We start from the raw sequence: 18,860 nt of genomic DNA on the forward strand, positions 1-18,860 counted from the left end.
CTCTCTCTGTCAAATAAATAAATAAAATCACGGAAAAAAAAGAGCTATTCATTCAAAGGACATAATGAAATAAGAAAACTGAATAGCAAAATGTAGAAGACTATTGCAAAAGGCAAAATATTTGAGTACATTCAAAATGTGTAATGTAGAATCATGGCAATACTGCTTTTATTTTGCGGATTGTACCTAAGCATTTATCTTCAAAGTCTTTGGTTGATAGCATTATACACTTTGGCTTGGTGATGTGTCTCCTTGTTTGGGATCACACTTTCTCTTTTTTCTTCATTAAGAGAGGCATCAGATTTCAAATACTAGGATACATCTTTGAAACTGAATTTTGTGTTGTGCTGTGATAAGCCTTCTACACTGTTTGTTCTGGCGTATTGTCACATGTCCGTTGATAGATGTTCCAAAGTTCTGTGGAAAATGTGGGTTCAAAACTCTGCACCACTATATAGACCATTATGAGGGCTTCAGATTTATGTAAAATAAAAATAGGAGTACTGCATCAATGAAGAAAAGAAACCAAACTGTCAACCAGGTTTGTTTTTTTTTTTTTTTTATCTTGTACGGCAGATTTGCCTCATGGCCAGTTAGCTGCACAGCAAAAATGTTTGTGTTGAAAATGCTTATGGCGAAGTGATCTATAGCAAAGATGCTTGTAGTGAAAAGACTGGACAGGGTTTGTGGATGGGTGGCGACCACCAAATAAGAATATTAGCATTTCATTTTAACAAATACGTATCTGAATGTTCCTACGCCAGTTACACGTACTCTATGGGGAAGACTTAAATACACTGAATTAAGACTTCTTTTTAGAGAGAGAAAGAGTGTGCATATGCATGGGATGAGAGGGAGAGGGTGGGAGAGAATCTTAAGCAGGCTCCATGCTCAGTGCAGAGCCCAACACGGGGCTCGATCTCACAACCCTGATATCATGACCTGAGCCAAAATCAAGAGCCAGGCACTTAACCAACTGAGCCACCCAGGCGCCCAGTGAGGTCGGACTTTGTATTAAAATCACATATCCAATTTTAGCCTCTAACGTTTTATGTTTAATATAAACATGTTAAACAAACATTTAAGTGTTCTCATGCTCTTAGTGATATGTGAGCAAATATTCTATTAACTACCTAAAATAAAATAGAAAGTATCAAGTTTAAAAGCTCCTCTTTTTTCATTACCACCTCTTCAACGTATAGAGCCACAGTTCCTCAGTTTACAGTTGTTGCTTTGGGAAATGTTAGAAAGGCTACCATCTGTAAACCCCACATTTCATTCTTAAGCCAAAGTTGGTCTGCATTTAGCTCTGTTGTGATTATCTTTACCACGAAAGAAGCCCGATAGAAAATTATAGTAAAACCTAGTTTCAGAAGACCTATTCATTTCTTTTTGATAGGAATATCATCCTACCCTTACAGATGTCTATGGGGTTTTTTGTGTTTTTTTTTTTAAAGTTTTCTTGGGGTACCTGGGTGGCTCAGTTGGTTAAGCATCTGCCTTCGGCTCAGGTCAGGATCCCAGGGTCCTGGGATCCAGCCCCGAGTCATTCTCCCTGCTCAGCTGGGAGTCTGCTTGTCCCTCTCCCTCTGCCCCCTGCCTCCTCTCCCCCTCCCCCAGTCACCCCACCCACCCACCTATCCCTGCTCATGCTCTCTCTCAGATAAATAAATAAAATCTTTAAAAAAAAAAAAAAAAGGAAGTTTTCTTGGTTTTTGTTTTGGGAGTTTTGTTTTGACAAAAGGAATCTATCTCCTACTATCAGATATACCCTTTTCTATATTTGGTAACATTTTTTTCCCTAAAAGGAATAAAGTGTGTCTTTGAAAAAATATTTGAATGATTTTTGAGCACTTATGTTCCATAGATCACTGATTTTTTTACATCACAGAAAATCCTTTATTCTTTTTTCAGCTTTCTCTGTAGGAAGCAAGAGGCCCATGGCCTTTTATGAGCACCTACTTGTAAACTCAGTGTTGGAAACTTGACATGTGTGATCCATTTCTTTTCATCTTTTAGTTCTAAATTCTTTATTTCTCTAGTTTTCCTCTTAAATAGATAAATTCTTTATGGTAAGTGTGACACCTGTATTTTAATTCATGCCTAGCCTAAAAATACTTGATGAATACCCATTTTAATATTACTATTTGCAGAAAGACCTTTTTTTCTAACAATTATTTTTTAATCATTTTTTATTCCTGAACAGAACTCAGGAATTTTAAAATATTTATGAAGAAGAGATCTCTGGTGACATATAAAAACTATAAAATACTTTTTAGGGGCGCCTGGGTGGCACAGCGGTTAAGCGTCTGCCTTCGGCTCAGGGTGTGATCCCGGCGTTGTGGGATCGAGCCCCACATCAGGCTCCTCCGCTATGAGCCTGCTTCTTCCTCTCCCACTCCCCCTGCTTGTGTTCTCTCTCTCGCTGGCTGTCTCTATCTCTGTCGAATAAATAAATAAAAAAATCTTTAAAAAAACTATAAAATACTTTTTAGATTTGCATTATAGAAATTAAATAAAGTGCTTTATACCAGCTTATGCAGAAACTAAGTGTGCTTAAGGCGCAAAATTGAATCCAGGCTGATGAGCTTTTTCAGTGGATTTAAAGGCAGCCTAATTGATGTTTAGAGCAAAGTTTAAAGTGAACTAGAAGATACTTATTAATGGTTTCCGTTTTCTAAGACTTTTCACTCAACATTTTCTAGATGAGTAGAATTTTTTGAGCCACTATCTTAATATTTAGAAGATAGCATAAGTATGCATAAGACTGAAGAATCTAGATACACTCAAGAGAACCAGACTAGAAATAGTTTCAGTAAACAAGATCTTCTGCCCATTCTCACAAGTTTCTACTTTCATTTGGGAGATAAATCATAATACACTTTGTATTTTATCTTTCACTATGAGCTTAATGGTGGATAATAGCACGAGATTGATGTAGCCCTACAGCATTATTATCCCGTACCCACAGGTATTTTCTTAGATGCAACCTTCTACTTTGTCTGATTAATTACCCTTGTTTAGGTGATATTGGGGCCCTCAGATGAAGTGGAACAGGCAAGAAGGACCATGTTTCCAATAATTTCCCATTTGTTCCACAAAACATGTTTGTGAAAAAGTAACACATGTTCTTCAGTACACAGGTGAAAGAACTAGCATTTACATTCTGTTTGCCATTTTTGCATATCAGAACGTCTCTCAATTTCATGTTCTCATTGTGCTAAATCACAACATGCCAACTATTTAACTCTGCTTTATTTTTTTTTAGAAGACTTTATTTATTTATTCGACAGAGATAGAGACAGCCAGCGAGAGAGGGAGGGAACACAAGCAGGGGGAGTGGGAGAGGAAGAAGCAGGCTCATAGCGGAGGAGCCTGAATGTGGGGCTCGATCCCATAATGCCAGGATCACGCCCTGAGCTGAAGGCAGACGCTTAACCGCTGTGCCACCCAGGTGCCCCTTAACTCTGCTTTATAGCAGTGATCGTGAAGTGATCCCATCCTGTAGGATTCTTTAGTTTTTCTGGTAAATTTGACTAGTGTCTTCTTTCATTCCTCATAGCACGTGTTCTTAAAAACATTCATTTTAAAGTAAGACTACATAAATAATATATAGTCCGTAATCTCAGACCTTACCCTACTCCTATAAGAATACCTTGTACAGTAATTGGGAACGGAGTCTTCTTACTGCAGGTTCAGCGACTATGTGTGTATACATTTATGTGTGTGTAATTTGGGAATTTCAAGTTTTCAAGGAAACCGTAAATAATAGTAAACCAGTGTGAAAATTATTTAACTTTCTTTTAGTGATTGAGACAAAATATCAATATCTTTTTGTCTTTGCAGATACACATTACCATTGGGCTTCATTATAGAAGTAAAAAAATGACTGAAGACCTCCTTGATAATTTAGAATTGGTTGCTTTATAGCTCATTAATATGATAATATAATATTTATCATGATATGATAAATACATATTTACCGACTTTTTAAGACTTTAACTTCAATATTTTCTTAAAGATAAAAAATAGGGGCACCTGGGTGGCTTGGTCAGTGGAGTGGCAGCTCATGATCTTGAGGTTGTGGGCTTGAGCCCCACGTCTGGTGTAGGGATTACTTAAACAATAAAAAAAATCTTTAAAAAAAATAAAATTTAAACCCTGTTCTCTAAATAACTCGGTTATTTAAATCTTCAAATTGGATTTGGGGGACATGGGAATTTAGTATTTAAGTGTTTTAGTTACCATCTCACTGTCCATTTCCGTATTCTTTTTTTTTTTTTTTTGAGGTGTCGCATTTAAAAGTTTAAGAAACGGGTGCCTGGGTGGCTCGGTTAAGCATCCAGAGCTTGATTGCGGCTCAGGTCATGATCTCAGAGTTGTGGGATGGAGCCCCACATAGGACTGTGCACCCAGCAGGGAGTCTGCTTGAGATTCTCTCTCTTCCTCTCCCATTGCTTCCCTCTTTCTCTCTCAAATAAAAAATCTTTAAAAGTGTAAGAAACAGGTACTAATACTTAGAGAGGGTACATGGTTATATTACTTTCACGGTAATTTTGTTTATTTCATTTGTTTTTGTGGTTTTTTGGAGATACTAATTCTGTTAATTTGGGTGACTAGTATGGAATCCTGTATCTCACAATTTGTGCTTGCTCTGTATAAGATTATTTATTTTAAATAGCATTCCTCAAAGAAGAGTTTAAATGAGCACAATTGTTTGTCACATGATTTGTGAAAAAATGTTCTACTGGGTGCGGAGACACAATTGCTGAGGTACAGATTTTTAGGGTGCTTCTTTCTCTTTTCCTATTTAAATACTAGCTCCTGATAGTTTAAAAAAAAAAAAAAGAAGCAGCATACCTGGAACTCTAATGGGTTTTGGTTTCCATGGTGATAAGTTTTCAGCTCCTGACATGGCATGCCACCTAGTGTTTCCAAGCCAAAAGCTTTGATGTATTAGTGTCCCACGTTTTATCTTGTACTAAAGCTGAAAGTAAGAACTATCTAAACCTCTTTTTCTTTTAAAAAATGGTACATTTTCCACGTATGAGAAGACTTGGAGCTACCACAGGGGTGCTTCCATATCTACAGATGGTTGCCGTTTCGTATTTGACGTGTCAGAGCTCCGTTTTGGATGAAGCCACAGTGGACTGGGGCACAGCCCTTCTGTCAGGCCGTCCCTTGTGTCACTATTCCCGGGCACACCAATTCCACGTAAAACTCTTCTAGCCTAGCAAACTACGGATTTTCCTTAGTCCTTAATGAAATTCCTTCCCACGTACTGCATAAGAATGTGTAGAACCGTAGAAACTCGGAAGAGAAGACTTAGAAATGAAGCAGATCACTCCCCAGGATTATCAGCCTGACAGAGCCTCAGATTCAGGTTTCAGTGTGTATCAGGGAAACCATATACAATCTGTAATCTTTACTGAAATTCCAAACTTAGGAATTCAGAACTGTCACAGAACTCTACCACCTAGAAGTGTACTGTCAAATAATAAATCAGGAGACAGGTCATTAAAAACCTATATTAAGAATGTCTGTGAATCTTTCTGGAGGCTAGGAAACAAAACCTTGGATTGAATTCAGCGTCAAGCTAAAGGCTTAGAATGCAGTGGGGCTCCAGGCTCTCCTATAAAACTTGTATTCAATTTCCAAACTAGCTTGATCAGCAGGGCCTACAAGTTTTACTTTGCTTTACATAGATAAACTTTATTGAACATAATAAAGCCATAACACAGAGCCAGGCGTGAACCAGCACTCAATAAAGAGAAGGTGCTCTTCTTGGTGGGAATTTGTTTGACAAATATTTACCAGTCACCTACTGTGTACAATGTACCTATCCTCGGCACTGAGGAAATAACAGTAAACAGACGAGACCAGAGTCCCTGCTCACACTGAGCTTACACTCTAATGGCAAGAGAGTTTAAGCGTGGTGAAGAAGGGGCGAGCTTTACTTCCTATAGGAAATTTTTCCTAAGCTTCTTTCCCCCAGATGCTCCCTGTGTCTGACACACACACCTATCTTTTCCCATAGCTGCATTCTTCGGGCCTTAATAAATAGTTCAAGGAAGAAAGTCAGAAAGGAAGGACAAATGGAAACATTGAAATCCTTAGGATTATATGTTGGACTCAAAATGTGATTGGGACTTTGTGTCAATCTTTGAAGAGAGAGTGAAGCAGCATTCCTGAAAAAAAATGTTTCTTAGCAACCTGAGGGTTAAATTTGAGGAAAGAGACTTCTGAAGATAATCAGCACATGGGCAAATGTATTTTGAAGAAATAGAAGAGGTCACATTTGAATGGAAATGGGGAAAGCAGTGATTTACACCACCTCAATTTACAGCATACAAAACAGACGTGGGAGATAGGAAAGGGGGTAAATAGTTTTCTTGTTAAGATCAAGATGGCAAAATGATACAGTTGAAAGTAAAGATAATGGGAGAGGTGGATTTGGCGTGAGGAAATAAGGATCAGGTTTAGATTTGTCTGTATTGATTCAGAAAAAGACTAAAAGAGTAAGGTCGGCAAACGGATAAAAAATTAAAATTTCCATCATTTGTAACTATGAAAACACTGTACAGAGTTCCACTGATTGTAGATATCATGAAATAAATCATAAAAACCTAACTCTACCTTCGGAGATTTCATTACCAAGCTCAATAATATAAACGCCATGCAAGTTTTTATTTCAAACATTTGGAGGTATGGAAGATCTTTTATTAAACACTTGGCCACTTTACCCAGAGTCTTCCTCTTGGAGAAAGACACCTGAGAAGTGAGTTTTCCAAGGAGGAACAAGGTCAGTTTTCAGATTTTAATTTCATATAATACATAAGTTAACTTGGCGTGGTAATCAGGATGAAAAATTGTCATAAAATTTAGAAAAATATATTAATAAATGAGTATATGGAACACTTTCATATAGGAAAGAGTCTAAATGATTATGAAGTTTACAATGAAAATAGTCTTGTATTAACATATAGATTGTAAGAAGTTACAAATATCTGAACCTGTGTAGCAAGTTTTTATGTAATACTGTCATGATTTAGCTGATTAAACTTATCTTCTTACAGATGTGCCAAATACTGGTGTAAGCAAACCTATAGTTTCTGACGCTGTCCACCCCAACAACTATCTCATCAGGACAGAGCCAGAACAGGGGACCCTCTATTCACCAGAACAGACATCTCTCCATGAAAGTGAGGGTCTGTTGTATTATCTTTTAAGTATCGGATTTGCTTTTAATTTGTGCTATTTGAAAATGAGCATCAGAAGTGTAAAATAAAGATAATTCCTGCTGGTTTCATTCCTGCAGGATCATTGGGTAACTCAAGAAGTTCAACACAAATGAATTCTTATTCTGACAGTGGATACCAGGAAGCAGGGAGTTTTCACAACAGCCAGAATTTGAGTAAAGCAGAAAATAGACCACAGCATTCATTCATAGGATCAACTAATAACCATTTGGTGAGGAATTCCAGAGCTGAAGGACAAACACTGGTTCAGGTAAGCCAAGCACATCAAGATCCCTGTGAAGAAATACCCTCCTAACTGAATGTCTGTTACAAGTATTCTTTATTAGATGTAAAACCAATATGTACAATTTTGATCTTATAGAATGGACAAAGTAGCAAAATCATTTTAATGCTATTCAGATCTGTGATATTTTTAAAAAGAACTTTTAGGAATTATTTATTAGCTCATATGAACAAATTCTGATAAACTCCAGATACAGGAGAGTATTCTTTTAGAAGAAGAAAGTTAGGCATGAGAGGAAGAGTCCAGGGCGGGAGTATGAGAAAACTGGGTGGAATGTTCTAGTCCCTTAGGGGTTGTGCATTCCTAAAAATACTAGAGCTACAATATGTTCTAAAGAGTCCTAGAGGCTCTTCCCACACCTCAGCAAATGGCATTGGCCTGTTCTAACCAAAGTGTTTTGCCTTCACCTTTGGAATTGTTCCCTGAGATCACGTTTCTTTGTTAGAATGTAGATACTCTGGGACACCTGGGTGGCTCAGTTGGTTGGAGGTCTACCTTCAGCTCAGGTCATGATCCCAGGGTCCTGGGATTGAGTCCCGTGTCAGGCTCCTTGCTTGGTGAGGAGCCTGCTTCTCCCTCCGCCTGCCGCTGCCCCTGCTTGTGTGCACGCTCTCTCTGACAAGTAAATAAATTTTTAAAATCTTAAAAAAAAAAAAAAAAAGAATGTAGGTATTCATGCCTATAGAAAGTTACCATATACAAGTATAACCATTCTGTTAAGTTAGGATTTTCTAACTTGTTGGTCAAAAAAAAATAAGATGGCCTGTGTATGTATTTACAAAAACTCCTTAGCTCCTCACTCATTCCCACCTTGTTCACATCAGTCCACTAGCATGGGCCAGAATTAATGGAAGCAGTAGGATCCAGAGTGGCAGTAACTAGTGAGGATAACAATCTGTCCGAGTACCCCGGTGATTTCTCTGGAGCTGAAAAATGGCAAGATCATCACACAAGTTAGGTGGACACTCATCCTCCCATAATGGAATAGAGGAAGCCCTTCACTTCAGGTAGCACCGCAGTGGGCCAAGCTTCCCATGCCAAAGGAGGAGCGCAAGAGGGCTTTGGCACTTTGGCTCAACAATTTAGAAGAAATTTTTAAGTAATGAGAAACATTTCTATATTAAACAAAAATATAGTGCATGAATCTTTTTTCTTCTCCAGTCATCATGCGCCTAGTGCATGAATTTTTGAGCCAAGCTGCACCCCCAGTCCTTAGAGTATACATTTATTTCTTTGTCGGTAGGGATACTTTTATGGGAAAGTTCGAGAAGCTTTGGACTAAGTGCTTACAGGAGTTTTATCTGCTTGGGTGAATTTTTATGTCAGCTGGTTTGAAGTCACGCTTTAGAATAATAATTATATTAACTACAGAAATTGCTTTTTCCCCCTAAAAGTGGGCGTGTTACCTCTTTTTTTCCCTCAACTTAGTAAGTTGGTTTTGTTCCTGGAGCTAAAGAAGTAGGTTGCAGGGGGGTCTTTAAAATCTCTTGATTTGCATGTAGTCTGGGCAACACATTTCTAGCTCTTGGACCAAGTATCCCATTTTGGTAGTAAACCACTCATATGTGAGATCTTTTTTTTTTTTAACTTTTTTTTTTTAAGATTTTATTTATTTATTTGACAGAGATAGAGACAGCCAACGAGAGAGGGAACACAAGCAGGGGTGTGGGAGAGGAAGAAGCAGGCTCATAGAGGAAGAGCCTGATGTGGAGCTTGATCCCACAATGCCGGGATCACGCCCTGAGCTGAAGGCAAACGCTTAACCGCTGTGCCACCCAGGTGCCCCAATATGTGAGATCTTCTTTACTTATTTTTAACATTATTTCTAGACCTCGAGCACAGATTTAATTTTCCAACTGTCTACTGATTTGCAGACTCCCTCTTTCTTGCCTTGTTGTTTTATTTACAACTGCTTTCCCACCCCGATCTTCTCTCCATGGCTGTTGCCTTCCCGGAGTTGTTGAGTTTGAGCACGCGTAGGTCTCCGAGCAGGGGTTTCAGCTAGTCCACTTGCTTGTGATGTGTGGAGGCAAAGCAATCTTCCTCTTAATGACATCTAAGAGTGTACAAAGTCCTTGCTTTATTCCTGGTTGTTCTCTTAGGGCCCTAACTAAAAGTGAAAGGGGCTTGCTGGGAACTGTACTCCAGTAGCCTGGTCCTGGGCTTGTAGCTCCGTGCCCTACTGTAGGATCCTGTGCCTCTTTCTCTCAGGCTAGTGCCCCAGTCCAGCCACCATCCCTCATTGTGCTGCATCAAGAAAGGCATCTGAGACCTAGTGTTTGCAGGAGTCTACAGATTCATAGAAGGACCAGCCATGGCAGAAATGTTCTTCATTTCCCATTCTGGTCTTTTCCAGCTGGCTAGCCAAGAACCCACCAGAGACTTTGAGCATTCCTCCTGCTGCAGCAGATTTTGGGGTACTTTTTTGCATCTCTTTTAATCCACCAGCTAAAGATAAGAGTTCATAGATCAAAGGAGGTGGAAAGAAATGGCGAAAATCACTAGGAGCCACACTTGAGCTAAAAGAAGAGAGAAATTTGGCTGGAGCACCTTTGCAACCAAGCTGTCCCTTGAGAGTAGCTTCACGGAGGAGAGCTTTGGACCCCAGACCCTATCCAAACATTAATTTATTCCACATTGAGAGAACACATTCCTTTTGTCAATGGGGGCAGTCCATAAACATGAATAAATTATAGACACTCCTCTAGCTACATTTAGATTGGTGCATTCAAATTTTGTCTTGTTTTGTTTTTTACATAAATGCATTACCTTGGCCAAAGTTTGACTCACAAGGCACAAAATACGTACATTATTCCAGTGACCCTTTCCACTTGCAATACAGTATTTTTTTATTGTAGTATAATTAAATATACTGTTATATTAGTTTTAGGTATACCATATAGCAATTCAACAATTCTGTGTATTACTCAGTGCTCCTCACTGTGTTTTCTTAATTCCTTTTATCTATTTCACCCCTCCACCCACCTGCCTCCGCTCTGGCAACCACCAGTCTGTTCTCTGTATTTAGAAGTCTGTTTTTTCTTCCTTTGTCTCTTTTTTCTTTGTTTCTTCCTTTGTTTTGTTTCTTAAATTCCACATATGAGTGAAATCATATGGTATTTGTCTTTGTCTTATTTCACTTAGCATTATATCCTCTAGATCCATCCATGTTGTTACAAATGACAGTACAACATTTTATCTGTTATGAAAAATGCATAGGCAAAAGGTAAAAAATATAAAGACAAAAGAGAAAGGAATATTAAGTATTCTTCAGGTCGCCCTTTACTGGTTGATTTTAGTATTCTGAAGGGGAAAAGGTAGAGGTTAAACTACCAAGAAAAGGTAGGCAAGTAAAGCACAGTAAGGACAAATATCCAGCTCTAAAGCATAAAAAGGAAAAAATAGGAATTCACGTTCTTTAGTGAGCTATGTGCATTTTTTTTCTGTAATGACAGTGGACGCAAAACCCTGGATAAACCCATTCTCTTTTTTCCCCCCTTTCATCAGCCATCAGTAGCCAATCGGGCCATGAGAAGAGTTAGTTCAGTTCCATCTAGAGCACAGTCTCCTTCTTATGTTATCAGCACAGGCGTGTCTCCTTCAAGGGGGTCACTGAGAACTTCTCTGGGTAGTGGATTTGGCTCTCCGTCAGTGACCGACTCCCGACCACTGAACCCCAGTGCATATTCCTCCACCACGTTACCTGCTCAGCGGGCAGCCTCTCCGTACTCCGCACAGAGACCCGCCTCCCCAACAGCTGTACGGCGGATTGGGTCAGTCACCTCCCGGCAGATCTCCAATCCCAACGGACCAACCCCTCAGTACCAAACTACCACAAGAGTAGGGTCCCCACTGACCCTGATGGATGCACAGACTCGAGTAGCTTCCCCATCCCAAGGCCAGGTGGGGTCGTCGTCCCCCAAACGCTCAGGGATGACCGCCGTACCACAACATCTGGGACCTTCACTGCAAAGGACTGTTCACGACATGGAACAATTTGGACAGCAGCAGTATGAAATTTACGAAAGAATGGTTCCACCTCGGCCAGACAGCCTGACAGGTGAGTGGAAAGTGACAGCACTACATAAAGCCCGGGGAGGAAGCCTTCCGTGCGATCGTCGCTGAAACAGAGCATGATAAAGTGGGAAAAGCTCATGTTTTTACCTCAAAGTTTACATTGCTGAAGTCAGGCTGACTTGTCTTTCAGGTGCTATAATTCTTAATGCATGAAACTATATACATTTTTATCAACCAGAAATTTTTACAGGGAATACATTCTTCCCCCTCCCAATATTAGGGTATGAAAATTATGTTTTTGCATTTTAGAAACACTGGGTAGAGTTCTAAGCTGTTTGTTGGGTTTTGTTTTTGTTTTTTAATGAAAGATTTTTTTACCAGCTAAGCTCACCCGTGTCCAAACCCCTAAGTTACGTTAAAAGATGGTATCAGAATAACTCTTTAAATAATTAGCCTTTTTTAAAAGAAATGCTTTAATGGTATAGAATATGGATTTTTCTCACGTACTGCCTTGCTTTTAGCTTCCCAATGGGAAATTCACAAAGCTCTTATGATTGCCTTCAAATGCCACTTGGATTAAATCAGAAAGACACCAGCAAGGTGCCTGATATTGCAGCCATTTTCTTCTGGGTCTTTTCATGGAGGGTTTCCCACATAATGTATAGACATTGTTCTTTTTATCAAAGTGAAATTTATCTTTAGTTAGTTTTTTAAATTACAGTGGTTTAAAGTAACCAATAAGAAAATATGAAATGCGAAGTGAAAATCTCAAGCTCCTCTACCCTCACCCAGTCCCACTCACCAGTGTATGTATCTGTGTTTACATATATAAGTATATATATTACATACAAATGGGCACACATTGTGTTTTATACTGATGGGAATTCTATTATATATTTATATACCTTATACACCTATAAATATGTGTAATATATATATATATCTTTTTTTAATATGTCTGAAAGCTCCATGCTGTCAATGGATGCCAAGGACCCCATTTTTATAGATATATTGTAATTTATTTAATCTCTTCCTTATTAATGGACATCTAGGTGGTTTTTTCATTTTTAGCTATTAGAGACAACAATGCAATATATATTGATCTACATTGTTCTTGCATATTTTGTAAATAGATACTAAGATAACTACGGCATCTATTTCTTAAAGTAAAATTGCTGAGTCAAAATATGTGCTTATTTGTTCTTAAAGAAATACTGTCATACCTTCTGCCTTTCAGAAAAATTGCATTAGTTTTGAGCATATCTGTCCTCCTAGACCTTCACTAGCACTGCATGTTGCCAGTGCTGCGTCTTTGCCAGTGGAGTAGGTTAAAAGCTGCATCGTAATTTTTTAAATGCCCTTAACTGAGCTATGACTGAGATTGAAGATCATACATGTTTGTCAGCCATTTTATTTCTTTTCTGCAAACCACAAGTTTAGGATTTTTGTCTGTTTGTATAACTTGTAATAGCTTTTTGTATTTGAAGTAAATTAGCTTCTTGTAATGTACTTCTCAAGTATTTTTTTTCCTTTTTGTAACCTTTGACTTTGTTTTTGGTATTTCTTACTTAAGTTTTTAAAATTTTGTGTAGTAAAATCAATATCCTTTCCTTATGGCTTCTGAGAAAGGTAAAGTCTTTTTGAGATTTTCTAATTGAATAATTTTGCATGAAGAATTAATACTGAACTAGAATTTGAGCTCAGAGAAAGTCCTAGTAGAGAAACCACCTCTTTTTCATTCAGTCATCAGAGGAGAGTACTTGGCTTACATATTTTCAAGCATGCCTCTGAAAGTCTGCAGCAAAGTGAGGTAGGAATCATTTATGAAATTCTGTCTCTCAAGGAAATCTTGAAAGATAAATGGTTCTGAGGATTTCTGTATTCCCCCCGTGTATGTATAGAATAGCTATGCAGAAATCTATGTTTGCAATAGAGTGAAGTGGAAACCCAAGAAAGGAAGTGAGCACATAAATTACTGTCTATGTTTAACCCTGAGATGGATGATCTCCTTTGGTTTAAAAACCTGCCTTTTGACATTGCAGGTGAAATTAGACTTTGTTTCAGGAGAAAAAAAGCAGACCTAAGCCTATCACAAGTTTTTTTTTCCCCTAGTCTACTACAATCTTCAAAAGAAGCAAAGGGTTTCCTTATATAAAGGGTCTAGGAAAGCTTTGCGTCTCATCATCTAGCTGCCTACTTATTCTGAATATGGATCCTGTTTTGTGAATTCCTTTCTTTTATTCTTACTTCAGAAAGTATTATGCTTGTCACGATACTTCCTATGGTTCTTGATTTCAAAGGATGAATAACCTTCTAATTGATAAGCCTGAAGCAATATTTTGTAATAGATTCAGACACTTGGATATTTGATGATCATAATTTAACTGATGATACAATATGTGTATAAATTACTTCTTACATCTTTGTAGAAAAATACGCCTGCCCTAAAATACTCATTTCAGTAAAATCGTAGCATGTTAAGAAAAGTTTTGAGAATACAAAGAATACTGTTTGGGAGAAAATTTTATGTTTATTTCCAATGTCTTAAATATAAAGATTTTAAATCACAGCGAATATGTCATTGTAATAGGTAAACTAGTATGTATTTGTGGAATCACAAATAGAAACTATAGGTAAATAATATTGCAGAAGATCAGTGTTTTCATTATGTGGAGGGAGAGATAAGGCTATTAAAAATTGTGTGAATACTTCTGGAAAAATTATTTCTAGTAACAATTATAGAAGATAATTACTTGTCTTCCAGTTTAAAAGATACTAAATTTTGGTGGACTTTCTACATATAATCATTTTACTTATTCTATGGAGACTATGTAATTTTTTTATTTTTTTAAATGTAAATCTGTAGGACTGTGTTTTATGTGTTTGCATGCATGAGTAGGTAAACAAAAATAGTAACCATCACTGTTATGTTATTCACAACAATTTCTAAAATCAAAAAGTACTATATTTCACTCTAATTCTAAGGCTTTTATTTCCCATTGTAGTCCGTCACATATAGTAATTTCATCTCACTAATAGTCTTATAACAAGTGGAATATTTGCTAGATGCTTTTTAGAGTTACCATCAAGCATATTTTGTTACCTTTCCCACGAAATTATAGTAAATATGTACGAATATTTATAAATCCTATCCTGCATGGTTTCCAGTGAAGAATCTAGCCGGATCCTTGCACAGGGGACTGTGACATTCTGAGAATGCTGCAGAACGCTCTGGTCTTACTTCACAAGACCGTGGCGGGTGGTGGGCGGCACGGCGGCTCAGTTGACTTCAGGAGCATCCGGCGCTCGGCTTGCGGTGCCCAGGTGTTGAGTGATCTACAGACTCCCACAGCAAATGACGAGTGTTTGTGGCTCTGCCGAGTGTTAACATAGTACCTTGTGTTGAAAAGATTACCAAGGACCAGGTCCATTTACCTGCCCACTTTATATCACCATTAACAAATACAATGCCTGCACCTTTATTCAGAATACTCCTGGGTTCCATAGAGAAACAGAGCTTTCCCCTGCTAAGAGGAGTGAGAAATCGCCAAGTGAATAAAAAGCGGAAATCCCCAAATGAAAACTTTACAGTAACGATCATAATATCATCTTTAGAGTTATATTGGCTTCCATGTCTTCCTGGTGGGCTGACCTGGCCCTTTAATTCTCTGCTCATGGAGGGCTTTGCCAAGTTCAAGTTTTCTCACATCATGTCTCCTTGAACCTTGAGGGTTAGCTGTGTCCAGTGTCGGTGTTTCCTTTCAGCCCTGCCAGGAAGCAGTTCTCTGATGGGGATGAATCACATTTCTTTTGGGGCTCTCAGTTTCCTTGGTTTTGAAATGAGGTTTGGCCAGATAATCTCCCGATTGTATGGTCTTCATTTTAGCAAGTGGAGAGCCGGTAGCCAAAACCCACATTGGTTCATTTAGTTTCTTTCCATGTTACATTGCTGTCCAGGGTAGGTAATCATTCATCTCAGACGCTCTACGCTCTATGTATTAAGCTTTCTTGCCACTCCTCAGTAAGCAACAGTATCACTCACGTTCAGGCCCATTTGTTTTTAGTTCTGATATGATTAACTGAGCTAATAGGAGGTGAATGATCCTATCTTTCTGTAATTAGTTCTGTGTTAATTATTTGCAGTCTTTTAAAAAGCAAGTAAGTGCTGACGTCAGATATGTTTGTGCTTTCTCTTGCTCAAATTTGGAACTGTAACCTTATTCTTACCAAGTGAGAGATTTTACTTACTAATAATGACAAATCACAAACTTCAGAGCATCATAATATTGAATGTACTAATTCACTTTCTTTAGGAAAATAAAATGTTTGGGTTTAAAATGTACTTTTTTTTTTTTAAAGATTTTATTTACTTATTTGACAGAGATAGAGACAGCCAGGAGAGAGGGAACACAAGCAGGGGGAGTGGGAGAGGAAGAAGCAGGCTCATAGCGGAGGAGCCTGATGTGGGGCTCGATCCCATAAAGCCGGGATCACGCCCTGAGCCGAAGGCAGACACTTAACCGCCGTGCCACCCAGGCGCCCCTAAAATGTACTTTTTTATCACAAGTCCCATTTTAAAAATGTTGACTTTCTAGTTACTAGCAATTTGGATGAAAGAATATTTCAAATGATTTCATGCTAATGTACTAACTTTGTACTTTTCCTTTGCACTAGAAGGAAGGTAAACAAGAAGCTTGCATGTGGGTTCCTGCAAAAGCAACTATGTTAAAAAAAAAAAAGGAAAAATACAGTAACAACAAATTGTAGTATAATACCTCATAATACTTAACAAATGTTCTTAGTTCACTGATAATATTCTTAATTTTGTAACATAAAATTTTATGTTTTCCTGTAAAAATCATGGGTGAATTGAGAGACATATTTCAAAAGTGTTCTCGAACATCAGCCTTTACTAAGCACTATTATGTAGACATTGTCTTAGGTGTTGAGATTTAAGAGGTGTGGGACATAGTGGGCCCTGCCCGCAAAGAGCTGGTAGTCCAGTTCTGTAGAGCAGCAAAGAGAAAGGCATGAACCACTGCTCTTACGTTTTAACAATGAAAATTGTGTAACAGTAGAAGAGGGCATTCTCTTTTTGGTCACCCTGATAAAATAGCTTACAGTTGGGGAATGAATTTCTGAGTATCAAACCATCTAATAATTTCTTATTTTTTCTTACAGAATTTACCTTTATCTGACTGCCAGAGAAAGTTTGCCTCTAAAAATGTACATGGTATCCTTTTCATATCTGGCATCCTCCTTTTGTAAAACTCAATAGGTTTGGTGTTTAGACTTAACATTTGGTCCTGTTGGTCAGGTCTTATTAAGGCTTTTAACCTCACCACAGTTTTCTCAATTTCTTAATGATGTCATTTTCCTGCCTCTAGGCTTACGGAGTTCCTATGCTAGTCAGCACAGCCAGCTTGGGCAAGACCTTCGTTCAGCTGTGTCTCCTGACTTGCACATCACTCCTATATATGAGGGGAGGACCTATTACAGCCCAGTGTACCGCAGCCCAAACCATGGGACCGTGGAGCTCCAAGGATCACAGACAGCACTGTACCGCACAGGCTCAGGTGGGCCTCAGCGCGGTTCAGCTCAGTTCCCAAATGCACGGGCCCAAGAACAGGAAGATTTTTATTCAGATTGGGTGCCCCTTACTAATGAAATCATGTTGCCCATTTGGTTGTCAGATAAGCAGCTGTGACAACTGATCGATAAACAGTAAAACAGAAGTTCGTGTTGTACCTATTTATAGGTGATATGTTTTTTAACCTTAGTTTAATCTAATCAATGAACATGGTGATTATACTGTTAATTCACAAATAAGTTTGTAGAGCTATAAATCTGACTCTCCTTGGGTTCAAAACATAGCAGATATAGAAAGGAAAACCTTTGTTGGAATATTCCTTTGTGATTTTTGTTGCCTGGAATGTGTATTTAGAGAAGATCCCTTTATGAGTTATTTGCCTATCTTTGATTTAGCATGTATGCAGCCCAAGTGCATTTCATATTACTTCTTTTTAGATGCTAGATTTCCTCCGAATGTCTAAGTGTAGAATGTGAAATAATATTCCTTATGATGGACCCAGTCTGGGACAGAATACAATAACTGCATTTATAAAAATAGGGAGCTATTTCATCGCACCCTTGCACCCCCACTCTCACATTATGCCACACTATGGTGGCTGATAGAGCAGAAGCTATAGCCCATGGCCATGTGAGCTGCCAGACTGGGCTGCGGGTCTGGCTCATGGAATCCCAAGAGGCCCTTCTTTTTTTTTTTTTTTTTTTTTTTTTAAGAGGCGGTACAGGGGTGCCTGGATAGCTCCATTGGTTGAGCATCCCACTCATGGTTTCAGCTCAGGTCATGATCTCAGGGTTGTGGGATCAAGCCCCTCATACGGCTCCACACTCAGCTCAGAGTCTGCTGGAGATTCTCTCCCTCTGCTCTTCCCCCTGCACGCTCTCTCTCTCTCAAATAAATAAATAAAATCTTTAAAAAGCAAAGGAGATAGGACAGATTTATTAACATGCCTACAGTGATAACCCCATAAAGGCATAGCTCTGGGAGGCATACCTCCCAGAACACCAGGAGAGAGGAGACTATATCTGAATTGACTCTTTGCCAAACACTGATAACTTGGTCTGCTGCAGGATTTTTCTTCTAATAAAGTGTACCAATTTTTAATAGATATCAGTGAAGAAATATTGCACTTGTTATGTTCTGTAAATTGAGGAATTTTTTTTTAAGATCTAATTGGCTTTATTAAGTGATTGGTAATTCAGCATCCTATCAAGCAAGTAGAAGAAAACTCCCAAGGAATTTCTTTCATAGGCTTAAGAAATAAATAGTGTTATTAAAATCATTTCATTGTGGAAAGAATATGTCTGTGGTCATTGGAGAGATACCTTCTGCAATAATTAAGAAAGAACTATTACATACAGTGTACAGTACCTTTATACATACCATCACGCAAAAATTCAGGGGAGTAGCTGTAGAAGAATGTGATACATCAGTCTTCCTTCTCATGAAGTAAATTTTCCAGTATTAACAAAATCCAAAGGTCTATAAATAAAATGCATATCAAAATAAGTAACCTGTGTATGCTACGTTTTCGACGTTTGATGATCTCGATTATCTACAGATTTGAATAATTGTTTTATATTCCTAAAGTGAAATTATGACATTTTACCATTTATTTCTCAAATTAGTTTCTTTTCTATATTTCCCTTGTACTTTTGTTACTAAATCTTAATAAACATAGTAAGCTCAATCATGTAAGAAGATTTATAGTTTT

At 38.2% G+C, this 18,860-nt stretch overlaps 1 protein-coding gene across 8 annotated transcripts in view; it reads left to right on the forward strand.

Moving 5' to 3' along the window:
- PKP4 (plakophilin 4) overlaps window positions 1-18,860 on the forward strand; it is a 163,113-nt gene that overhangs the window by 95,017 nt on the left and 49,236 nt on the right. For 5 of the 8 annotated variants that reach the window (XM_034654607.1, XM_034654604.1, XM_034654606.1 and 2 more), the window contains exons 4-7: window positions 7,077-7,208; window positions 7,319-7,509; window positions 11,050-11,602; window positions 16,947-17,135. In XM_034654607.1, the coding sequence (XP_034510498.1) occupies window positions 7,077-7,208; window positions 7,319-7,509; window positions 11,050-11,602; window positions 16,947-17,135 (1,065 nt within the window). The remainder of the gene's footprint in view (window positions 1-7,076; window positions 7,209-7,318; window positions 7,510-11,049; window positions 11,603-16,946; window positions 17,136-18,860) is intronic. The other 3 variants (XM_034654602.1, XM_034654603.1, XM_034654605.1) reach the window with 2 other exon arrangements.

This window comes from Ailuropoda melanoleuca, chromosome 2, assembly GCF_002007445.2.
Source record: "Ailuropoda melanoleuca isolate Jingjing chromosome 2, ASM200744v2, whole genome shotgun sequence".
NCBI classification, from domain to species: Eukaryota; Metazoa; Chordata; class Mammalia; order Carnivora; family Ursidae; genus Ailuropoda; species Ailuropoda melanoleuca.